The sequence below is a fragment of the Sus scrofa genome, chromosome 6 (genome assembly GCF_054392235.1).
Source record: "Sus scrofa isolate SSC_HxYL_T2T_F1_AM1 chromosome 6, Sscrofa_HxYL_maternal_Yorkshire_Landrace_v2.0, whole genome shotgun sequence".
NCBI lineage: Eukaryota > Metazoa > Chordata > Mammalia > Artiodactyla > Suidae > Sus > Sus scrofa.
Genome location: NC_139388.1, coordinates 76,740,861 through 76,763,220, shown reverse-complemented (window position 1 = coordinate 76,763,220; position 22,360 = coordinate 76,740,861). Strand labels below are relative to the sequence as shown.

The following is a 22,360-nucleotide window of genomic DNA, read 5'->3' as shown; positions in this document are numbered from 1 at the left end:
AAAACACTGACCCTACCTCTCCCCACCCAGGAATCCTTGGTAGCATTACTTAGTCTTGGAAGTAGACAAGTTTATTCTTTTTTTATTTTTTGGCCTTTTTTTTTTTTTTTTTTGGCCTTTTTAGGACTGTACCCACTGTATATGGAGGTTCCCAGGTTAGGAGTCGAATCAGAGTTGCAGCTGCCGGCTTATGCCATAGTCACAGCGACACAGGATTAGAGCCACATCTGCAAACTACACCACGGTTCACGCCAATGCTGGATCCTTAACCTACTGAGCGAGGCCAGGGATCGAACCTGCATTCTCAAGGATACTAGTCAGGTTCGTTAACCACTGAGCTATGACAGGAACTCCAGGAAGAAAACAAGTTTAAATGCTACCTGCATTCCAGGATGGAATACAGAGTCCAGCCCCTAGCAGGTTCTTGGTAAGACTCTGAGCTGGGAGGGAGGACAAATGGGCCCCCCGGTGACTTACCAATTGGAAGAGAGATGTTCCCTGTGTTGAGCCCTTCAACTGGGGGACTTGGAGGACTTGGGGTCATCGGGGGCAGGGGGGCGGTGCTTGGAGCTACGCTGGGCCCCGGCGTTGGCTCCATGCGTTGTGATCTCGTGGGGGCTGGGCCCTGGGCCACGTTCAGGGTGGGGGACTCAGATGTGCAGACTGCATCCATCCTTGCGGTGCCAGGAATGGCCACCGAGCTACAGCTGGGGGAGAGGGAGGCTGGTCAGAGGGCAACAGAGGACCAGAGGCTCAGGGTGGCTGGGTTCCCTCGTGGGGGCCAGGCCAGGAGGAGAGCAAGTTCACGTGCCACGCGCTCTTTCAAGACTGGCCCTTCCAGTGGCCACCCCACCCCTCCCCATGCTCCCTACCCACTCCTGACTTCCAGGACAAGGCTCCTGGTCACCGTGCTGCCTGCTGTCCGGGGACCCACCCACCGTCAGATAGACTCGTCCTGGCATTGGACAGGGCTCAGCAATGCCTCCACCCAAGGGAGTTACTGGGGGGATTCCAGGCACTGCGGCCCAGCGGCTCTGAGCTCTAGGCCTCCCCATCGCCCAGGGACAGTCCCTCCCTGTTCCTCCAGACCCAAAGGATTTAGCCACTCACATCCGGTGGGGCCGGCAGGTGTCCGTGGACGATAGTGTGCTGGAGAACGTGCCCGGGGCACAGGGCGCACATACCACATCTGATGTCGCAGTTCCTTCAAGGAAACATCGGAAACAGTCACCCACCCAGGGACTCTCCGTGGAACAGGGAGACCTTGGCCCTTGGGAAACTGGAGCCCTCAAGGAAGTCCATGGGGTTCTGTTTGCACCTCTACCCCTTGAAACACACATCCACACACACTCACACACACACACCCCACCCACTCATACACACACACAGATGGGCAGTCCGTCCTTAACTAATTCTAGCAACTTCATCTTTCTGGGGTACCACCCAATTTGCCAGTAGTTTGGGGCTTAATTTGATCCACCTCTGACTCCCCAGGGCCTGGCACACAGCAGGCACCTGATCAAGAGTGCTGGGCGGAACAATGAATCAGGACAGGTGAACAGATGGATCATGGGCACCTGGCCACCACTGACAAAGTTCCTAGGAAGGAGAGGCCCACGGGGGTCCCCCAGGACCGATGGCCCTGGCATCATACCGGGTTTGGTCACGCCGAAGCCGGGGCTGCATTTGCGCAGTGCCATGCACAGCCGGCACCCCTCCTGCCTCCCCAGGGTGCAGTACCAGCCCGGCTTGCAGGAGCAGATGCGGTTCTGTTTTGGAGTGCAGGCTTGAGTTTCTACCTGGTCTAAAGGAACAAGAAGCCGGCAGAGGGTCATTCCTGCCCCATCGGCCCCACCCACTGCCCTGCCCACTCTGTCTTCCCACCCACAGAGCTCCAGCTCTGATCGCCAGCAGATGCTAAACCGCCCTCAGGACGGGGCAAAAAGACCACCAGACAGAGTCTCCATCGCAGCATAAGCGAGCAGGCCTGCTTTCCGAGGTACAGCTTTCTCAACTCCAAAATGGGCACAGTTTTCCCACTGCTGCCCTTGGCCTGCCCGCCACAGGGGGCCATGGAGACAGAGGATGACAATACCATGGATAACCTGCAAAGAGCTGTACATGTTCCCTGGAGCATGAAAGCAGCCGGTCTGGGATGATCCTGGCCAGCCCTCAGGCAAAGGGGCTGAAGGGCATAGTGGACAGAGGAGGATGCTGGGTGCTCCCCTACCCCCAGGGCCACTCACCGGAGCTACAGCGGGAGTTGCAGCTAAAGCACGCAGAAACCGAGTTCCAGAGCTGGGTGTATGTGCTGCTCTCGCAGGAGCCACACACAGTGTCCGAGGTTCTGTTGCATGAGGTTTGTATTCGGAAGCCTGAGAAAGCAAGGAGGGAAGTCTCAGAGGACGGGGTGGGCGAGGGTTATGGGGGGGTGGCTGTGGCTCATGCTCTCTCCCCCGGGGCCCCGGAGCTCTGAGATCCGGCTGGGAAGGCTCTGATGGAGTTTCAACTCCTACATCAACTCATCTCCCATCCAGCATGCACCAGCTGTCACTCCATCGCTAAACCTTCCAGTGCTCCTAAAATATCTTTCTCTCTGCTCTGTTCGGATGCCTGGAATTCCACCATTGAAATCCAATCTTATTAATCAATAACACTTTAGCAAGAACTGGTTTGCCAGCTCCCTTCTTCTTTAGAGTTGGCTAAAACTCTCCATCTAGGAAAGGTAAAAAAGGTAGCAGTGGCTGTCCCTGGTACCCTAGCAAGGATGACGACATGGGACTCCTGAAGGCCTGCGGAGAGGGCAACCCAAGGGATGGTGAAACACCCAGGCAAACATTTAGGAAGTTGCTCTTCTGAGCACCTGTCCCCATTCCTATCCCGCCATCGCCACGGCTGTGCTCATCTAGTAACTTCTTACAGAGACCGCTCCAGTTAAGAGAAGAAAGAAGAGTCATTTCCCATGAGGTCTCTTAAAACAGCCATGGAAGGTGATGGGTTCATATGCACAAGCTCGTGTCTCAGGCTAGCGGCTCCAAGCTCTCCAATGGCTTTCTGGATCCCAAAGAATAAAGTCTAAACTATGGTTTCTGCCTACTAACCCTGGGCTACGCACTGGTTTCACTGTTCACCAAGTTCACCAAACAGGGTAACACCCCAGGTCCTTTGCACATGCTGTATCTTCATGACTCACTCCCTCACCTCCTGCATGTCTCTGCCCACGCGTCAATGCCTCACAAAGGCCTTCCATGACCACTCCATACAGAATAGCATGTCCTACTCTTTCTGTCTCCATCTGCCTGTTTCCTTCGCAGCACTTACTCTCTGATAGAACCTCACAGAACCTCTACTGGTTTATTTGTATATGCCTTGATTAGGATGCAAAATCCACACGGGTGAGAATTTTGTCTGCCTGCTTTCTCTTGTATTCCTAGCACTCAGAACAGTGCCTGATACTTAGCAGATACTTTTGGAACATTATAGGAATGGGAGTTCCCTTGTGGCCGAGCGGGTTGAGTATCCAGCATTGTCATCGCAGCAGCTCAGGTTGCTGCCGTGGTACAGGTTCGACCCCTGGCCCAGGAACTTCCACATGCCATGGATGCCAAAAAAAGCCATTGTAGGAATGTACATATACACAAATAAATGGATGGACAGCACCAAGAGTTGGGCCACCTGGCTCTCCTAAATTGAGTTAGGCCTCAGGTCTACCATCTGTGAAATTGGTAGCAGGTGGTCACTGATTCAGTCAAATATGCACTGAGCACCCACTATGTGCCAGGTGCTGGGATTCAGTGCAGAACAAGCCACAGTCCCTATTCTAAGAGGCACACGGTGGGGATCACAAAAGAGCCAGGCCATGATCACCCAGCGTGAAAAAGAGCTGCTGTCGTGGGGATTGTCAAGGGCCACTGGGAGCTCAAAGGAGAAGTTAGATCTGGCCTGGCAGTGCAGGCAGTCTTCCTGGAGGAGGAGAACATCAATACAGCAGTCAAAAGGAGTGAGCTAGGGGAAGAGAGCTGGGAAGCGCCCCAGGCAAAAGGAACAGCATGTGCAAAGGCCCAGAAGCAAGAGGGAGCATGAGGTCGATTCACAGAACTAGGGGGAGCTCAGTAAAAGTCAAGGGCCCTGACCCTGACCCCCAACCCCATACACACCCTTCAGGGCACTGGCCCCCAGGGACCCAGCCGGGCTGAAGGTGAGGGCCCCAGAGGTTTCCCCTCACCTGGTGGACACTTGCTGCAGCACATCTGGGCCTTTGTGTCATAGTATTCTTTCAGGGGCAGCCGGCATGAGCTCCCGAGCTCCGGGGCGTAGGGCATGAACACAGCCTGGAAAGGGGGGACAGAAGGACAGCCATTAGCACAGCCACTGGTGGATTCTGCCACTCCAGGTGCCCAGATCCCCATCCTGTGCCAGTGCTGGGCCTTCTCCCAGCTGGGATCTCGACGTGGGGGCGTCTCCCTTTGCGGGGCGTAGGGGTAAAGGTAGAAGAAGGGGTAGTCTGTGCCTTCTCCCACCGCCTCGCCCTCCCTCGTGTCCGCAGGTGGAGGCCCAGAGCCAGGTGGCTGGAGGCAGGGGGGCTCCTCGCAGCACCCAGGAAAGGTGGGGGATGTTGAGGGCCTCTCAGAAGGCAGTGGCCTTGGTCAGAGAGAACCGCAGAGCTCAGCTCAAAGCGGCCTGTGCTCAGCCTACCTCCCCTTTCCTCCTGCACCCGAGAATCAGCCCTTCATCCTTCCAGCGGACTGCTGCCTCCACGGGAAGCTTTCCCTGACTCCCCCAGGCTGATTCAGTTTCCTCCAGTTCTGGGCTCTCTCTAAATACAGGTTCTGGGGAGTTCCTGCTGCGGCTCAGCGGATTGAGAATCCAACTAGCATCCATGAGGATGTGGGTTCGATCCCTGGCCTCGCTCAGTGGGTTAAGGATCCAGTGTTGCTACAAGCTGCGGCACAGGTTGCAGATACAGCTTAGATCTGGCGTTGCTGTGGCTGTGGTGTAGGCCGGCAGCTGTAGCTGTGATTGGACCCCTAGCCTGGGAGCCTCCATGTGCTGCAGGTGCAGCCCAAAAACAAAAGAAAAGAAAAAAAAAAAAAAAAAAAGAACAACACAGGATCTGCCCCTTCTAATGACCATCCCATTTGCTGAAATGGGGTTCCTTCTTGTCCTTGCACCCCACACGAGTGCCTGTGTGTGCACATGTGTGTATACCCACGAGCGTGCTCTCGCACATGCACACACACACACACACACACACACACTAAGTCCCAGTCCTTCTACCCTTCCCGTTTGGTCCTGGAGCAAAGCCCCTTTTCGGGGCTCTTCACAGTTGTGCGGTGGGGCTCACTGCCTGTGTTCAAATCCCCCGGGGGTCTGCTATGATGCCAACTCCCACCCCAACCAACAGCCAGAAGCCCAAGGGCGCAGGCTTAGGAAGCTGTACTCTTAAAAAAAAAGAAAAGAGGGAGTTCCCATCGTGGCACAGTGGAAAGGAATCCAACTAGGAACCAGGGGGTGGCAGGTTCGATCCCTGGCCTTGCTCAGTGGATTAAGGATCCAGCGTTGCTGTGAGCTGTGGTGTAGGTTGCAGATGTGGCTCGGATCCCACATGGCTGTGGCTGTGGTGTAGGCCGGCAGCTGTAGCTCCGATTTGACCCCTAGCCTGGGAACCTCCATAAGCCGCGGGTGCGGCCCTAAAAAGCAAATAAAAAAAGAAAGAAAAAACTGCCCAAGGGATTCTGCCAGCAGCAAGGGCTGTGCCTCCCCCCCCCCCACCCCCCCGCAAGCTCCCAGTCCCCCAGGGCAGTCGGCACAGGCCTCGCAGACCTGCACGCAGTAGGCTTCCTCCCCCCAGGCCCCCTTCCCTATAGCCAAAGAGGCCCTCAATCTGTGGGACCTGAGGGCCCCAGGGCCAGGCAGGTCCTGGTGGGAAGAAGAGTGTCCCACCCCCCGCCCCTGACCCCCCCCCGGCAGCCCCCAGGGTGCAGCCCAGGACCGCCTGCCCTGCCTGGGGAAGGATTTCCTGTCAGGGCCCAAAGGACCTGCCAGGAAAAGGCCCTGCCTTGGCCAAGTCTGGGCTCTCTCTCCACCCACAGGGCAAGGGTTCCTGGACAAAGGCAGGCAGCCGGACCCCCACGGTCCCCGGGCCACTGCCCGGCAGCCTCTCAGCCTCCCACTGGGGTCTTTTCCTGGCAGAATCTTGCTCTGAAGCCCCTTCCCTATACTCCTGCCCGCTGCTCTGTGTGACTCCAGGCCCCAGCTGCTGGCAGCAGGCAGAGGAGGTCAGCCCCCCTTAAGCAATCTGGAGGCCTGTTTATCCTCTTGGACAGAGAAAAAAAAAAAAAAAGAGAGAAAAAAAAAAAAACCCTCAGCCCTGTCATCACTAAACAATGAGGAACAGAAAGCCCCTTGCAGAGCAGGACAAAAGGTCACTCCCTCCACTGCCCTGCCCATCAGAGCAGAGGCCAAGCCGAAGCATGGCCCTGGAGCCGAGCCTCAGGTCAGCAAAGGAGTCATACAGGCCAAGGGTCCCTGGAGGTCCCCAGAATGAGCAGCCTCCAGGAAACGCAGGACTATGGAAGCTTCCAGGTCTTTTGTCTGGTGTTGGGGAGGCTCAGATCCACACGCCACCCACCTATAGGGGAGCTCTGACTGACATTTTAAAATGAGGAACTGAATTGAGTAGTTCAGCGTTCACTCAGCATGCTCAGCAGACCCAATCTTTCAAAACACAGTGTCCCCGGGTAAAAATTTGGAAATCACTGGTGAGCATAAACCTCCCATTTAACAAGTGGGAAATCTGTGACCCAGTATGTAAGGGGGTGGGGGAGGCTGGAGAAGGTAGATGATGGATGCATAGATGGATGGATGATGCATGGTGAATGGATGGGTGGTGGATGGTGAATGGATGATGGATAGAAAGAGGCTGGTGGATGGATGACGGATGGTGAATGGATGATGGATAGATAGAGGATGGTGGATGCATGGTGGATGGATGGATGGTGGATGGATGGTGGATGGTGAATGGATGAATGATGGATGGATAATGCATGGATGATGGACAGACGGAGGATGGATGATGGATGGTGGATGGATGGAGGATGGTGAACAGATGAATGATGGATGGATAATGCATGGATGATGGATAGACGGAGAATGATGGATGGATGGTGGATGATGGATGGATAGATAAGAAAGGGAGAGAGATGATAGCTGAAAGGAAGGAGAGAGGGAGGGATAAAGGGAAGGAAGGATGAATCTAACATCCAACTTGTGAGGCACATCTGATTGTGCCCATTTCGCTGATGGGGAAATGGAAACGCAAGGAAGTAAACGCAACCTCCCGGGGGTCTCCTGAAGGCTCTGCACCATACCAGGCTGGTAAAAGGCTGATGGGGGGCTGTGCACAAGGGGCCAGCAGGGCCCACTCCTCATCCACCACACACACACATACACACCAGTGCAGGGAACCCCTCTCTGCCTCAGTTGCTTCACATCAGGGGCAGCAGCTCCATTTTCTCTCCTCAATGCCATGCTCCCTCTTCCCCAGACAGGAGGGACACGCCTTCAGAGTAGCTGACACACACTGAGCATCTGCTACGTCCCGGGAGCAACCGTCTGGGCTGGACCCACCATTGGATAGAGACTCCCACCAACAGTTCGCAGGGGCTCAGAGAGCTGAAGCAATGCACCGATGGCTACACCAGAAGACCTGAGAGCCCGCTGCCCCAGCCTGCCTCCCTTCTCATGGGGGCCCAAGCTTCCCATCCCCTCGACACAGACCCCGGGCCCCAAACTCAGCACCTCCTCCCACCATGAGGCCCCAGTCACTCAGGTTCTCAGTTGTGGCCCTTTGGGAAGGAAGCAAAAAAGAGGGGGGATATTCACTAGGCACCTAGGATTTGCCAGGCCAGGCTGCAGGCACTTTATAGAATCCCACTCCCACCCCCCAAGCAGAAGGCCGTGTGCCCACGTCACAGCTCAGGGAGATCAAGGCACTTGTCTAAGGTCATCTAGGAGGGAGGATGTGGAGCTGGGACGTGACTCTTGCCCTGGTCCCCCTGGTGAATCTTTGGTCCCCTCCTCAGGCCACCTCCTGAGATCCACCCTCTCCCTGCATCTCCACGTGCCACCAGCCCCCATCCAACCACCTCCACGCTGAGCGGGACTGGGCACTGGCTGACATGGGTTCTCTCTGTTTCTTCCTCTCTCTGTTTCACACACACACACGCACACACACACACACACACACACACACACACACACACACACACACACACACACACACACACACACACCAGCTCAGGGGACCCTCTTAGCCGCAGACCAGCCTCCTCTGACATCAGCTCCGATCTGACCCCCCAGGTGAACAGCCAGGAGTCTCAGAAAAGCCTGTCTCCTGCCACAAGCAGGGACATCCAGCATCTGAGACCCGGCTTTTCCCAGAGCTGCCTGGAGCTGGCGGACCTCTCAGGAGCTGGCAGCTCCTCAGCAGGCAGGAGCTGGGCAGCAAAGGCTCAAATGTAGGCATCTGTGAGCAGGGAGGGTGGGCCCAGAGGATCGGGAGCCGTGCAAAGTCCTGGAGGGACAAGGAGGACGGGGCCCAGAGGTGGGGGCAAGGTTGAGACGTGGCGGCTCAGGGCTGGTAGGACCCTTACAGATCATCTCAGACGACCTCCCACATAGAGCTGGAGAAACACCAGGGCCAAGGTGGAAACATGCATTCATTCATTCAACAAACATACAGAGCACCTGCGGTGCCGGGTGCCGGGCGCTCCTCATGGAACACATGCAAGTCTCTACCCTGGGAAGTTGCAGTCTAGTGGGGGAGACACAGATGGGGGGTAGCAGGAGCTGAGGAAAGGGGAAAAGCAAGCCGAGGCCAGGAGCCCCGGGGAGGATGTGCCCAGTGGGTTCCGTGCACAACCCGGGCCAGGGCCAGAGTGGGCGAGCGCGAGGAGGCCAGGGGACAGAAACGGCGCACCCACTCCTGAGAGCTTGCATTGTGCAGAGCTGCTTCCGTGCATTACCGTCTCTGATTCCTCATCTCAGCGCCACGAGGTTGGTGCTATGCTCATTCCCAAGTCACAGATGAGAAGACAGAGCCTCAAAGAGGTCTCCTCGCCTCCACCCCCATGTTTCTTCCTCCCCCCAGGAAAACTGGATCTCAACCCCTCAGGCCCACCCCAAGGAGCTCCCTCCAGGACTCCAGCGTCTCCTCTATGGGCGCGGTAACTGGCTTCTCTGTGCCTCAGTTTCCTCATCTGTAAAATGGTGGCATGGCCTGGTTGAGGCTCTAAGCCCTTTCCAGCTCTAGCTTCCTAAAGAAGGGTGTCAGGAAGCACGGCCCCCTCCCAAGACCTCAGGAGGATGTGGTGGGTGGGTGGCCCACCCACATGAGAGGTGGAAAAACTGAATGACCTGGGGACCAGGGGGTGAGGCAAGGCCGAGGGTGGATGCGGGTGGGGCTTTCCTGCCCCAGCTCTGCCCCTCAAATCCCCTCCCAGGGTGGGGACAGCCTGAGCAGGTGGCCTCTGGGAGGAGAGGGGCCGGAAGTGTCTACCCTCCCAGGTACACAGACACCTGGCATTACCGGAAAGGGTACTAGACTTAATTCAGAGGATGCGGGTGCAAGGGCTGCTCTTAGGTGACTTGGGGACATCTCTTCCTATCTCCGAACCTCCACAGTGTCATGTGTAAAATGGGTGATATAACCCCTTGTCCTGCCTCCTCAAGTTGCTGGTGGTGCCAAGGCAGGGGTCTCGAGTCTATCATCTCCCAAATTCCCAGGGGACCAGTGGGGAAGTGGGGATGCTCTAAGAGTCTGCAAAGGCCTTGACACAATGTGGACCTGTGTGGGATGGAATATTAGAACCGGGCTCTTTCTGCCTTGGTTTCAGCTGAGAACAGGCAAGGACAAGCCGCTGCCAGCAGGCTGCCCAGCTCTAGCGAGGCACCGGGCAGACCAGGTGGGCCTTGCAAAGGAGGGGCTTCCCTCCCACCTAAAGAGCAAGTCTGCGGAAGCTGACCTGGGACCCTTGGCGTTATGGGGTCACCCTCATACTGGCCCCAGGCCCATTCCTCAAGAAGCCTAAGGTCAGGAGCCAGGCACGCCAGCTGCGGGGAGCGTGGAGGGGGCCTCGAGGCAGAACGAGGGGGACGCCTGCAGGTCAGGTGTGGGCTTCCTAGGCTAGGGGCCTTGGGGGGCCTCCAAGAGACTTTACTCAAGAGAAACACCCGGAGAGGTGAGGGGACCCCAAATCAAGAATCTAAGCAAGTGGCCAAAACCCAGGGCCCGGGATCCATGAAATGGCTGGAGGACACGGTGTCCAGGAAAAGGGACAAGGATGTGGCAGTGAGTCCCTGAAAGCAGGTGAGCCAGACCAGACTTCCCTGGTGAGCCAGGCTCGAGTTTTCCCACCCGCTGCTTCCTCCCCTCCCCTCCCCTCCATCCCTGGAGGACCAGAAACCACGGCCAGCAGCCCAGGGCCGGGGGAGGGAGACTGGTTCAAGGTTGGCACCCAGTGAGCGGCAGGGCCAGGGCACCAGGGAGGTCCCTCTGGTTCTGGAGCCTGAGTCAGCCTTTCTCGGGGAATTGGGCAACCCCGCACCAGCTGACTTCCTGCCTCCCTGCTCCCCGACAAAGACCCTGCCTGCACCCCAAGGCGGGGGCCCTCAGTCCCTTCTCCTATTTATAAATAGACTGCCAGAGGGGAAGGCAAAGAAGGACTGGCCTGGGGAAGAAGGAAGAAGTGGCCGCCATCCAGCTGGTGTCATCTGAAAGCACTAACACTGCAGAGACCTCGGCCCTTCCTGCTGGCACTGAGGCAGCACTTTGGGGGTTCCAAGGTGTTGTCATTTTCCGGGGACCCCCCACACACACCTTGGATACCAGTAATCTTGGGAGGGAATCCCGCTCCCAGCCTCCCCCTGGGCAGGGTGAGAGCAGGAAGGGGATGCGGTGGGAAGGAGGCCACGGAGGGGGGAAGCTTCAGGCTTGGGGGGTAGCAGGTGCTTCTCAAACCTTCCCTTTTCACAGGGCGGGAGAGACAGAGGCTGCCTGCTCAGACCCCGGGGAAGCACCTACTGTGTGCAGACGTGCCAGGCACGCTCACGTGCTTTCTCTTCTCTCGGGTTACCTCCGCACCCACACAACGAGGTCAGCATCACCCATTTTAGAGAGGCAGAAACGGAGGCTTCCGGAGATTCCGGACTGGGTCTGAGGCCACGTAGCCAGCGAGGGGCAGAAAGAACTCGTCCCAGCTACCCCTGCCTCAGTGTCCTCTGACGGCCTCAGATCCTGCCATCTCCTCTTAGGCCTTCGTTGTAAGAAGTGGGGCCCAGAGAGGGCAAATGACTCCCCCGAGAACACACAGTAAGCAAGGCGTGGGTGGGCTCAGTGGCTCCCCCAGGCGGAGGTCTCTCCCCGATCCCAGGGCAGAAGCAGCGGCCATGGGGAGGTGCAGAGACATCTGCCCCAGGACCCAGGGACCCCCATCAGCCAAAACTGGCTTCAAGCAATAGAGAAACCACATCATTTCCATGGCAGTTCCCTGGGGCCCCCGCCTACAGTGGAAGCGGCAGAGCCATTTGGGCCTCGATCTTAGGGGGTTCTCGGGAGCCCAGCGGACGGCCGGGTGCAGCCGACACAGGGATGATGCCGGGCCAGGTGACGGAGGCTCGTCTGCCGTCACGGAGAGGAGCGACATCTGCGTCAGGGGGACCGACCACATCACAGGCAGCGGCCCGGGGTGACACATCCCACTCCCAGCCTGCTGCTGCCTGTGATGTCGCTTTAGAAGTGAGCTGGGGGCGGACAGGAAGCCCAGGCTGTTATCCGGTTCTTAGGGCCAGGCTTTGTGCTAAGCACGGGGGTGAAAGGATACCAGGGCGTGGTCCCTGCCCCCCAGAATCCCTCAGTCTAGTTGCAGAAAACACCCAACCCTTCCCATTGCCCGCCATCCTACCCCCCCACACACACACCCCGAGGCCGGTCCGTATCACCTCCTCCAACTCTGACAGCCCTGCTTCCCTGCCCTCAGCATCTCCCGCCTCCCCGCACCTACGGCCTCCTCGCTTTTGGTCCCCAGGCTTTCTAGACGGACCCATCGCCACCTTCCTACACCAAGTCTGGCTCTCAGGCACGAGATCAGGGTCCTCAGCTTGGGGCCCAGGCAGGTCACTCACCTTGTCTTCACCTCGCCCTGCATCGCCCCCCCCCCCCCGGCTCCCTTACCCTCCTCCATGCCTCCTCCTGCTGTTCCCTCTGCCCAAATATCCTGCCCACCCCGCCATGCAGAGCTGAGCCCTCTCCACTATCATCTCAAGGAAACCTTCTCCAGAACCCCAGATGGGGTCAGAGGTCCCCCCCACCCCCGAGGGTTCCAGTGACAACCCGGGTATAGCTCTCTAAGGCACAGGCGACTTTTTGGTTAATTATTTGCTTCCGTGTGGGTCCCCGTCTGCACCCTGTACAGTGTGAGCTCTGAGCCAGACACCCGGGTTCCGGTCTCAGCTCTGCCATTCGCCAGCCTCGGTTTTGCCTTCTCTAAAATGGGGACAAAAACAGTGCCCACCTCATGGGACTGTTATGATTCACTGGGCCAAGGCGTCTGGAGGGCTCAGCGCTGTGCATGGCAGCCCTAGGAGCTGAGCGTTACTCGTTGGGTTTTTATTACTCATGGCTCAACGCCCAGCCCAGGGCCAGCCCACGGCAGGTACCTAACAGACGCTGAATTGTTTCACAGGAACCAAAGTTTTCATTTCCAATTAGCCGAAATGAGCTAGGCTAGCATGAGAACTGGGCAGGAAATGGGCTTAGCAGGAGAAAGGGTGGTGTCCCCAGAGTGGCAGCTTTCAGCTAAGAGCCACTCACAACCACTTCGACCACCACGATATCCGGTCGGTACTTTCAGCACAGAGTTTGGAGCTGGTGCCTGGGGTGGAATCCTGGCTCTGGCTCTAGTGAGCTGAGCGCCTGAGCCCAAAGCTTAACCACCGCACCTCGTGTGCTTCTTCTATAGGATGCACATCCTATGAGATGGCATCTCCCACCACATGGCCGGCAGACAAGGCACGCGGATCGTGGAGCGCATGAGACCCTTCTCTGGCACCCGCGAAGCACCACCGACATCAGTCCTAGCTCGGGGTTCACTGCGCTCTCCCAGCCCCGAGAGGGGGGACAGAGAGGGGCCCTCTGATCCCCTCTTTGGTTTTGGAAAAGCAAAGCTGAGGGAGAAGGTCCCACAGCTCTGGCAGCAGAGTCAGGCAGGCCCCCTGGAAGCCCTTCTGCCCATGGGGGATCCATCACATTTCACGTCAGAGATGTGCGGGCCGGCCCTTCTCAGCCTCGTGCTCACCCTGCAGCCGACCACAAGCGCACTAGGAACACACGAGGCTGACACTGTCCACAATCAGGTGGCAAGGGAGGGGCTGAGGCCAGGGGGTGCCTCACGCTGCAGGATGGGGTGGGAAGAGACCACTCCCCTCCCCCTGAGTGCCTCTGACCCCACCCCAGGTCTTTGGTATGGTCGAAAGCCCACCTCCTTGTCCCTCAAGCCTCTGATCCTTTCTTCCTGTTCTGCTGCTTCTCGCTCAGCCCAGAGCTCTTGCCGAAAACATTGCATCAGTCTCTCTACCTCATCTGTCCTTCCCCTGAGGCCCAAGCGGTCTTCCTGACACACCCTCTGCTCTGCTCACTCCCTTGCTCAAAAACCAGCAGTGGCTCCCCATTGCCTCAACTCCTGATAGGAAGTGAGTGGAGTAGCCGCAAGCAAGGAATACAGATGCCTGGCTTTGAATCCAGGCTCCCCTCTTGGAGCTCTCTCGTGGTACAGTACGTTAAAGATCCAGTGTCATCACTGCAGTAGCCCGGGTCACTGCTGTGGGGTGCGTTCAGTCCCTGATCTGGGAACTTGCACATACCGTGGGTGCAGGCAAAACACAAAAACAGACTCCCCTCTTATTGGCAGGCAGCATCAAAGGAGTTTTGCTTTGTTTGTTATTATTTATTTAGATATATACATAGATAGATAGATAGATAGATTTTTTTCCCCCCTGGCCTTGCCCAGAGCACATGGAAGTTCCTGGGCCAGGGACTGAACCCACACCACAGCAGTGACAATGCCCGATCCTTAACTGCTAGGCCACCGGGGAACTGCTGCTTTGTTGGTTTGTTTTTTAAATAAATGAGGCTAAAAACCTTCAGGTTTCTCATCTGTAGAACGGAACTGATAACAGGATATACCTCATGGGACCGTTGTGAGGATTAAATGAGATAACACACGCAAAGTGTTTTAGCAAATTCTCCCCAAACTACAATTGCTACCATTTTTCAATTCAATTTTTCAATTATTTACTATTTCCAGAAATGAGTCCTGAATAGCTTCTGGCCTCAAGTGCCATCCCTGCCCCCTAATAAGCCTTGTGCTCCAGCTAGAATGGCCTAGCCACTGTCCCCTGCTATTCTTCCTCCTGGCAGCCCCTCAGTCCCAACCTGCCCACCCTCCAGGGCTCAGCTTCTAGAAAGATCCCTGTGCAGTCACTGCAGGAAGAGCGACGTGGAGGACGGAGTCAGGAAGGTGACAAGAAAAGGTGAGGAGGTGACCAAGGGGCCAGGCCAGGAAGAAAGTGAAGCCATGGGATGTTGGGAGGCGGGGGAGGGGGCAAGGGGGGGGGTCGTGCCATGAGGTGGGGGGCGGCGGGGCTCCAGAGAGCTGGGACGACAGGACAGGAATGAGCAGAATGGAATGCAGAGCAGCAGGTGACGGGCTCGCCAGGGACAGGCAGCACCTGGGGCCTCTGCATGTGGCAGACAGAAGCAGGGCTGTGGCTCAGCAAGACAGAGGAGAGGGAGTCCTGCTGACTAAGGCCAAGGGCTGGGAGCCCTTCCCCGAGAGTCACCGTCAAGTCCAGACCTGGGCCTTCTCATCCGGAGCCCCGTGGAGGCCAGAGCTACATGCCACCTCCCCACCCCACCCCCGTCCCAAATCACCCACATTCCCGCCACCACCTGCAGTCTACCACTCTAGAAGGGCTGGGCCAGCTGAGGGTCAGAGACGAGAAGGAAAGTGGCCAAGCCCTCCCCAGCTGGAGGCGGAGTAGGGCTGGGCCTGGGACTCCACTCCCACCCCCAGGCCCACCCTCTGGTCACTCTTGCAGCTCTGGCATCTCTCCTGAGTGGCATTCGAGAAGGCTTTCCACGGAGCACCCAGAAGATGCCTGTACATGGCCTCCCTGCCCCGAAGCCCTCCCAGCACCACGCTCGCCCGTGGGCGCACTCGGTTCCCTGCTCTGCGGCCACATCAGCCATGCCCCCTGTGGGGCCAGGCTCAGAATGAAACAGACAGGTGGGCCACTGTCTGGACAGCAAAGGAAGACAAACAAAAGCCCCTGGGGATTTCTGCCCTGTCTCTGGTTAGAGCACTGCCTCAACCCAGGGCCTTGGCTCCGAAGCCCGGGACAGAGCAGGGGTTTGCTGTCCCTCGAAAGGGATGCACCCATGTCCCTCAAAGTCCCCCAACACTGCCGACTGTCCCCACGTGTGCCCACTTAGTGTCTGCTGCCAGGAGCAGGAGGGCAGCTGGCCCACGGGGGGCCTGGGAAGTGGGCTCACAGGTTTTCTTGTTCTAGTGACAGAATCCAGTCCTGTGGCCTTGCCCTCCGCAGGGGTCCCTTGAGATGCCTCCACTGCAAAGAGGACGTGGACGCTGAGACGTGGGGCGGTGTGTCACGGTCAACAGGACACCAGGGCACAGACAGGCCAGAGCTGGGGTCTGGGGCCTCCTGGACAGCTGCCTGCCCCCGACTCGCCCAGCCCTGCTCACACTTGGGGCAGACGGAAATCTCCTTCAAACCCCCCGTCGGTGAAGAGACACTTCCTCTTCCTGGGCGCGCACCCCGAGTGCCCCAAACCACAGTGATGTCACCACCACCTGTGACCTCACAGCACGACACGGTGGAAAAATGACCATGGGCTCCCAAGTCCCAGCCCCACAGTCAACAGTTCAGCAGAGGGGTACAAACGCCCAAAGCCCTGGGACTCGGAGCCAGGGGGAGGGCTGTGTGCCCATCACAGGTGACAAAGGCTTCTTCAAGGAACCCCTCCCTCCCCGCCCAAGGCTTCCTCGAACCTGTGGGGCCCCAGGCAGCAGGCCCGGCAGAGAAGCTCACAGCACAGACTTCCCTGGGGCTCGATGCCCCAAAGGGTCCAGCGTCTGAACTTTAAGAGGTGCTAATTAGGCAGTAAGGGTCAGGGAGGTGGGAAACCCGTGACTCCTGTTGTGCCTAAGGGTTCTGGATCCTGTCTTGGACACGAGTTGATGGGCAGTCGGAAATTCGATGCTACTGGGGCCTGAGTCAAAGAAGTCATCCCAGCCAAAGCAAGCGGGATGGGGGTCGGCAAGAAGAGAGGCTGGGAAGCAAAAACATTAATGGTAGGGAGCAGTGGACTCTCCCTCCTGGGAAAACTCTTAGACCCCCTCACTCCCGAGTCTATGGCCTTTGTCAAGTACACACAAAGCTGACACTTCCCCGACATTCCACGGGAGTGTTAGGATTGGTGTTCTTAGGTTTTGTAGATTGGGCTGCTTATGCCCAGAGAGGTATGTAACCTGAGCCAGGTCATACAGTGAGCCACTGACCACAGTGCACAGATGGGAACACCTGTCTCCTGACCCCCAGGCCAGTGCTCCTGCCTCGGGGCCCTCCTGTCTTGGAAGTCACTTGGAGGCTGGGGAGTGGACCGCAAGACCTCAGAAGAGCCTTCACGGGGCTTCCCCTTCTCAGGGTTACGAGTCAACAGAACTGTCATAGAGGTCAGAGGTCAGAGGTGAAGAGATTTTCGAGACAGTCTGGGACGAGCCTGTGCCCACTGTGCAGGTGGGAAAGCCGAGGCCTTCTGCATCCCCTCTGCAGACAGGTCACAAGACTCTGCTACACGATGCCACATGTACCCCTTGCTCACCGTCAAGAGCTAGCACCTGTCACTCGCTGAAAGGAGTGGGGAGGGAGAGGGGAGGATTTCTTGCCTTGCAGCCTTGGTCACATGCTGAGCTCCTAAGACCAGGCAGGTGGGCAGGTGGTGGAAGAGGCCCCAGGAAGGGGGCCTGTGGAGCAGGAAGCTCATCGAGGAGAAGGTGGGCGAGAGGGGACCGTTCTTAGGGACGCTGGGCAGGAGCTTTGGGCAACTGGAGCTCTGCCATCCCCACCTTGGGGCCCTGCCACTCGGAGACAGGGGACGTGGCTCCACAAGGACTCCCAGGCCCTGCAAAGCTGGGGATACTCAAACAGCTGCCCATAGGCTGCACAGCCTCTGAAGCACTTTTAACCCTGACAGCCACCCAGGAAGGTAGGGATCATTCCCATTTCGCAGACAGGAACGCAGACTTGCTGAGGGCACACAGCCTATAAACGACAAGGTAAGACACGAGCAAGGTCTCTCCAGTTCCGAGGCCAGGGCTCTTCTTCTAAGTCATCAAAACGGCTTTCCAGGGGCCTGGTGGGATGTCGGAAGTGGGAGCCACAGCATCTCCGCTTTGTTCCTGTTTCCCTGGCAGCACCCCTCCCCTCCCCACCCCTCCAGCCCACTGGGCAAATCACATGCCTCCTGGAGGCCTGAGTCACCGCCCGTGAGTGGCCCTGTCACGAGCCGGGACAGCGATGTGGGCGGGTGAGCCCTGTGGGGAGAGCACCGCAAGCCTCAGTAAACCCAACACAGCAGAGGAAGCACCCAGAGAAATATCCCAGAGAGAGACGGAGATCAAACTGGAGCGCAGCCCTGCCGCCACTGGCTTTTCACACTCTTCTGTCTCACCCATAAAACAAGGTCATGATAAAGGTCAGATGAGTATTTCTGGACCTTGACTTTTTTTAGCATCTCAGGCACTGTTCTAAACCAGTGGTTCTCTCTTGGGGCAATTTCCCCCCAAGTGGCCATTTAACAGTATCTGAAGACATTTTTAATTGTCACAAGTGAAAGGCCAGTGCTACTGGCCTCCCCCACAACAACCACAGGAGCTGAACGTCAAAAGTACTGAGAAAGCAAAATCCTTTTTTAGGCTACAAGTTCACGGCAGTGAAGAAGCCCCCGGCCTCACCGTGCTTACCTGCCAGTAGAAAGACACAACACAAATGAAAGATGTAGGATAGGTTGTGAGCGTTACACAGGAAAACAAAGTGGGTCAAGGGAGTGAGAAGACCGGACAGGGGGCTTTTCTAGGCAGGATGGCCACAGAAGGCTCCCCTGAGAAGAATTCACTTGGCAGAAGGGAGGGCAGGAAAGAGACCAGAAGATATCCGTGGGGGGAGCACTCAAGGTGAAGGGGCAAGCCAGTGCAAAGGCCCTGAGGCAGGTGGGGGGGGCAGCAGCATGGCATAGCTCTGCCAACTAAGTTGATGTGTAGAGTTGAATGCGCCACACACACCGAGTTGAATGTAACACATACACAAACACCCTACAGAGGGCATCAACACTCCCCCTCCAACCATCTCGCCTACTCCGCCAGGAAGCACTGAATGATTGGGGCCATAAAAATCGTTCCCAGCCCTGGGAAAGGACAGTGCTCCAGGAGCCAGCAGGCCAGGCCGAAGGACAGCAGTGAGGGCCACATCCTCAGTCAGCGAACAGGTTCCCCTCTGGGATCTCAGACGGGGGGGAGGGACATCCCAGGACAGCAGGTACCCAAGATCACCCATCTCCACCAAAGGCCAATGTCCTCGGGCCAGGTGGGAGCCCTCAACCGCTCCCCTAACTTGCTCTGGCCCCAGGCCCCTGGGTAATGAGGAGGCAAACAGCAACCCCTCAGCTGCAGGACTTCCGAGGAAGCTGAGGCAGACCCAGCGGGTAGGGCTCCCTGGAGCCCCCTCCCCAGCAACAACAGAAATCCAGACTTGTGGGGCCCCGCCGATCCCCATGAAGTGGTCCCCCATGCTCACCTATCCTGCCAGCTTTACCAGCATTTATTTGTCAAATGAGCAGATGACTGATTGAATGAATGATGAATTCACTCATCATTGAATGAATATGACCAGTTATACCTGACACTCTGGCACATACAGCTTGGAAAGGAGGCAAAAGCCCTGCTGGCAAAGGAATTCTGCCACACCTGCGGCCAGCCCAGGTCTCCTTGTGGCTCTTTCTGTAACACCGTCTATCGTAGCCAACATAACTGAGCATCCACGGAGTGCCAGGGACCCGCTGGTGGCAGGAGGGGGCTATGGGCTCAGGGAGAGTGGAGTGAAAGGAGTTTTGGAATCAGGCAGACTTGCATTCCACCTCCCCACCTCCTACCCCCAGTTCTCTAACCTGGGAAATGTCATTCCCTCTCTGGGCCTCAGTTTCCACATCTCTATAACGGGAACACCACCTTTTAGGCATTGCTATAAGAAAGGTTTCAGTTATCGTAGTCAAGTCCTAGCACAGTGCCTGGCACTTAGTAGGTATTCAAAAAACGGGTGCTAGGAGTTCTTGTCATGGCTCAGTGGAAACAAATCCAACTAGTATCCATGAGAATGTGGGTTAGATCCTTGGCCTTGCTCAGAGGGTTAAGGATCTGGCATTGCCGTGAGCGGGGGTGTAGGTCCCAGACATAGCTCGGATCTGACCTTGCTGTGGCTGTGGCGCAGGCCAGCAGCTGTAGCTCTGATTGAACTCCTAGCCTGGGAACTTCCATATGCTGCATCTGCAGCCCTAAAACAAATAAATAAGTAAAAACCAAAAAACAGCTGCAATTGTGGGGCCAATAAGATGGAAGATCCCACAGTCCTTGCTCTCAAGGAACTTAGCATATACTAAGGTGGATAAACACACTCAGATTAAAAAGCAGAATGCAGTCTGTCCTCAAGGATTGAAGGGCTGGGAGTTCAAAGAGCAGAGGATCAAATCCAACTAGGACAGCGAGGAAAGGCGTTCCTTGGGGCGGTGGAAAGATGTGTGCACAAGGCCGTGAAGGATGCGGGGAAGGGGGCGTACCATGCAGAGGGGACAGCACAGGCCACACTGATGCACCACAGCCAAATCTCATGGGGTGTGGGGACAGACGCAGAGAGATGGCGGCAAGGACCTGGATAACTCACTCGCTCTGGCCTGAGGCACCTGGGGGAGTTTGTGCCTTGGCCACTGGGAGCCTTTTGCTTCCCAGGCAGGGAGAAAGGCACACACATTTGAGGATGGCTGCTCCAGCAATGCCAGCAAAGAGAATCAGTGGGAGAGGGGGCAGGGGCCAGGGGACCAGCCAAGAGGCTATGGAGACAGTCCTGGGAGGAGGGAACCCGAGCTGACATGGGAACTGGTCAGGATGGGGGGGTGAGATACTCAGGGGACCCCCCCCCCAACAACTCAGGACCAGGGGCTGCTGTCCACAGAGAAGCCCCAAGCCTCCTCCCCCAGGGGTTGGCTGAGGCCGGAGGACGACCCTAGGAGCCCGAATCTTGGCAGAACCCTGCAGTCAGGCTGGGGACCACAGCCGCCAGCATTCAGGTCTCAGAGCTGAACTCTCCTGACCGCCTCTGTTTACAGGACAACTGCTGGGGCAGCCCCTCCAGGACCCACCCTGGCCCTCTGTGGTTGGGTCAGTTTTGGTCTAACAGCCTCCATCCTCTGTCCTGGAGAACTAGACTCGAAAAGCGTTTCTAGCCTCAGCCAGTGAATCACCTCACATGAGTCAACGCCACCTCCCACTTTCCTCCACGGTCAAGATGTCCAGATGGGTCAGCACACACCCATCTGTCAGGGTACAGTCAAGAGGACGGGATGAAAGCACACTCCTCCCTCCAAGGGGGGCAGGAAGAGCTGTCCCTATTGATGGAAAAGCACCTCCCATGCCCTTCCATGAGTGCAAGGAGTTCACCGGGCCTCAGTTTTCCTTCTCTGTAAAATGGGGTTACTCTGCCTCACCAGACCACAGAGACAGCCACAAGGGGCAAAGGGGGAGCAATGGGTGGTACATTCTCCTTGCCAGGGTGCTGGGTGCAGTTAGAACTGAGTAACAGCTCCGAGGACTCTGCCCTCTCCATTTTCCTGCAGCCCCTGAGAGATCGTATCCGCCTGGGTAACTAGCCTAGAAGGCCTCCCTCACCTCCCCTGTCCCCAGAGCTGAGGCACAGCCCCTGGGGGAGGTCAGCCCAGGGGAACGGGAGGACACTGTCTCCTCCCCATCGCCCCAGAGTCCACAAAGAACAGGCTCCGAAGTGGCCACTGGACACTCCCGGTGGGTTCTGGGGAAGGGGTCTGGGCAAAGAGCCTACGGAAGACAGCCCACAGTCTGACTGTGCCCTTATTAGGTGCTTACTGCACACCTGGCACCGTTCTTTCAGAAGCGCAGCTTCAGTATTTCTAAGAAAGAGGAAAACCATAGCCCAGAGAGGGCGAAGTCTTCTGAAGAAGGCGCCCCGCATTGGCAGTAGGGTCGGTGCCCCAGTAGAGATCACTGCCTAAGCCCGCCCCACCCCCCAAGCCCCGACGCCCCGAGAGGACAGGCTTCCGTGGTGGCGGTCGCAGGGGTAACCAGAATTGGGGTCCAGAGTCTAGCTGGGATCTACCTACGGCTGGCCGGCCACCGAAGCCCCGGCCTGGGCTGGCGGAGACAGGGTACGACCACAGCCGCGGTGACCTGAGTTCCCGCCCCGGGCGCACGTGAGCCAAACCCGGTGTCCCCAGCGGGTGTCCAGCGGAGGGCGGCGCGGGTCTGATCAGGTGTCGGTGGCGCGAAGCCTCGGGGGCCAGGAGCCCCGCACCCCTATCACGCCGCCTCGGGCATCCCGGCAGGGGACTCACGCCAACCGGGATGGGTGGGTGCAAGGCGGCGCGCGTCACCCACCTGGGAGGGCACGGCGCGCCCAGCGGCCCAGAGCTGCAGTCCGACGGTCAGCGCGGCCCAGAGGGCGGTGGGCGCCATGGGTGCGGGCGGGTCCGGCCGGCCCTCCCCTCGCGCCCTCACGCGCCGGCGCCTCCGCTCCGCTGCCTTTGCCTCCGGCGCCCGGGACTGAAAGCGAAAGGCGGCGCGCGGCGGGAGAAAGGCCGGGAGCAGAGGACGGGGCGGGGCGGGGCGGGGCGGAAGGAGGCGGGGATGGGCGCGGACACACCCCTCCCTCCTCCTCGCCCCCGCCCCCGCCCCCACCCCCACCCCGACTCGCAGCCCTACCAGCCCAGCGCGGAGCCCAGACCTCCAGTGCCAGCGACTGCCAGCCCTCCGAGAGCCTTCACCCTCCCCGAGGCTGGGCCTCTCAACCTGCCCATCCTACCTCCCGCAGGCTCCCCACTCCCGCGTGGGTGGGGCACAAATTTGGGGAAACCTCCCACAAAGCTGACACTAGCTCACGGGGACATTCTAGGTTATTCATTTATTTAGACTTTAGAGTCAGACCA

The 22,360-nt window shown here is 57.8% G+C and overlaps 1 protein-coding gene across 2 annotated transcripts in view; it reads right to left on the bottom strand.

The window, feature by feature from the left end:
• TNFRSF1B (TNF receptor superfamily member 1B) overlaps positions 1-21,992 on the bottom strand; it is a 35,614-nt gene extending 13,622 nt beyond the window's left edge. Inside the window, exons 1-6 of one of the 2 annotated variants that reach the window (XR_014804727.1) lie at positions 21,813-21,992; positions 4,226-4,331; positions 2,247-2,375; positions 1,655-1,804; positions 1,111-1,204; positions 478-707 (exon numbers count right to left, since the gene is read on the bottom strand). Coding sequence is in view for 1 of the 2 variants with exons in the window: in NM_001097441.2 (NP_001090910.2) it covers positions 478-707; positions 1,111-1,204; positions 1,655-1,804; positions 2,247-2,375; positions 4,226-4,331; positions 21,813-21,890 (787 nt within the window). In the remaining variant the exon portion in view is untranslated. 2 annotated transcript variants of the gene reach the window in all.
• Positions 21,993-22,360: the final 368 nt, after the last annotated feature.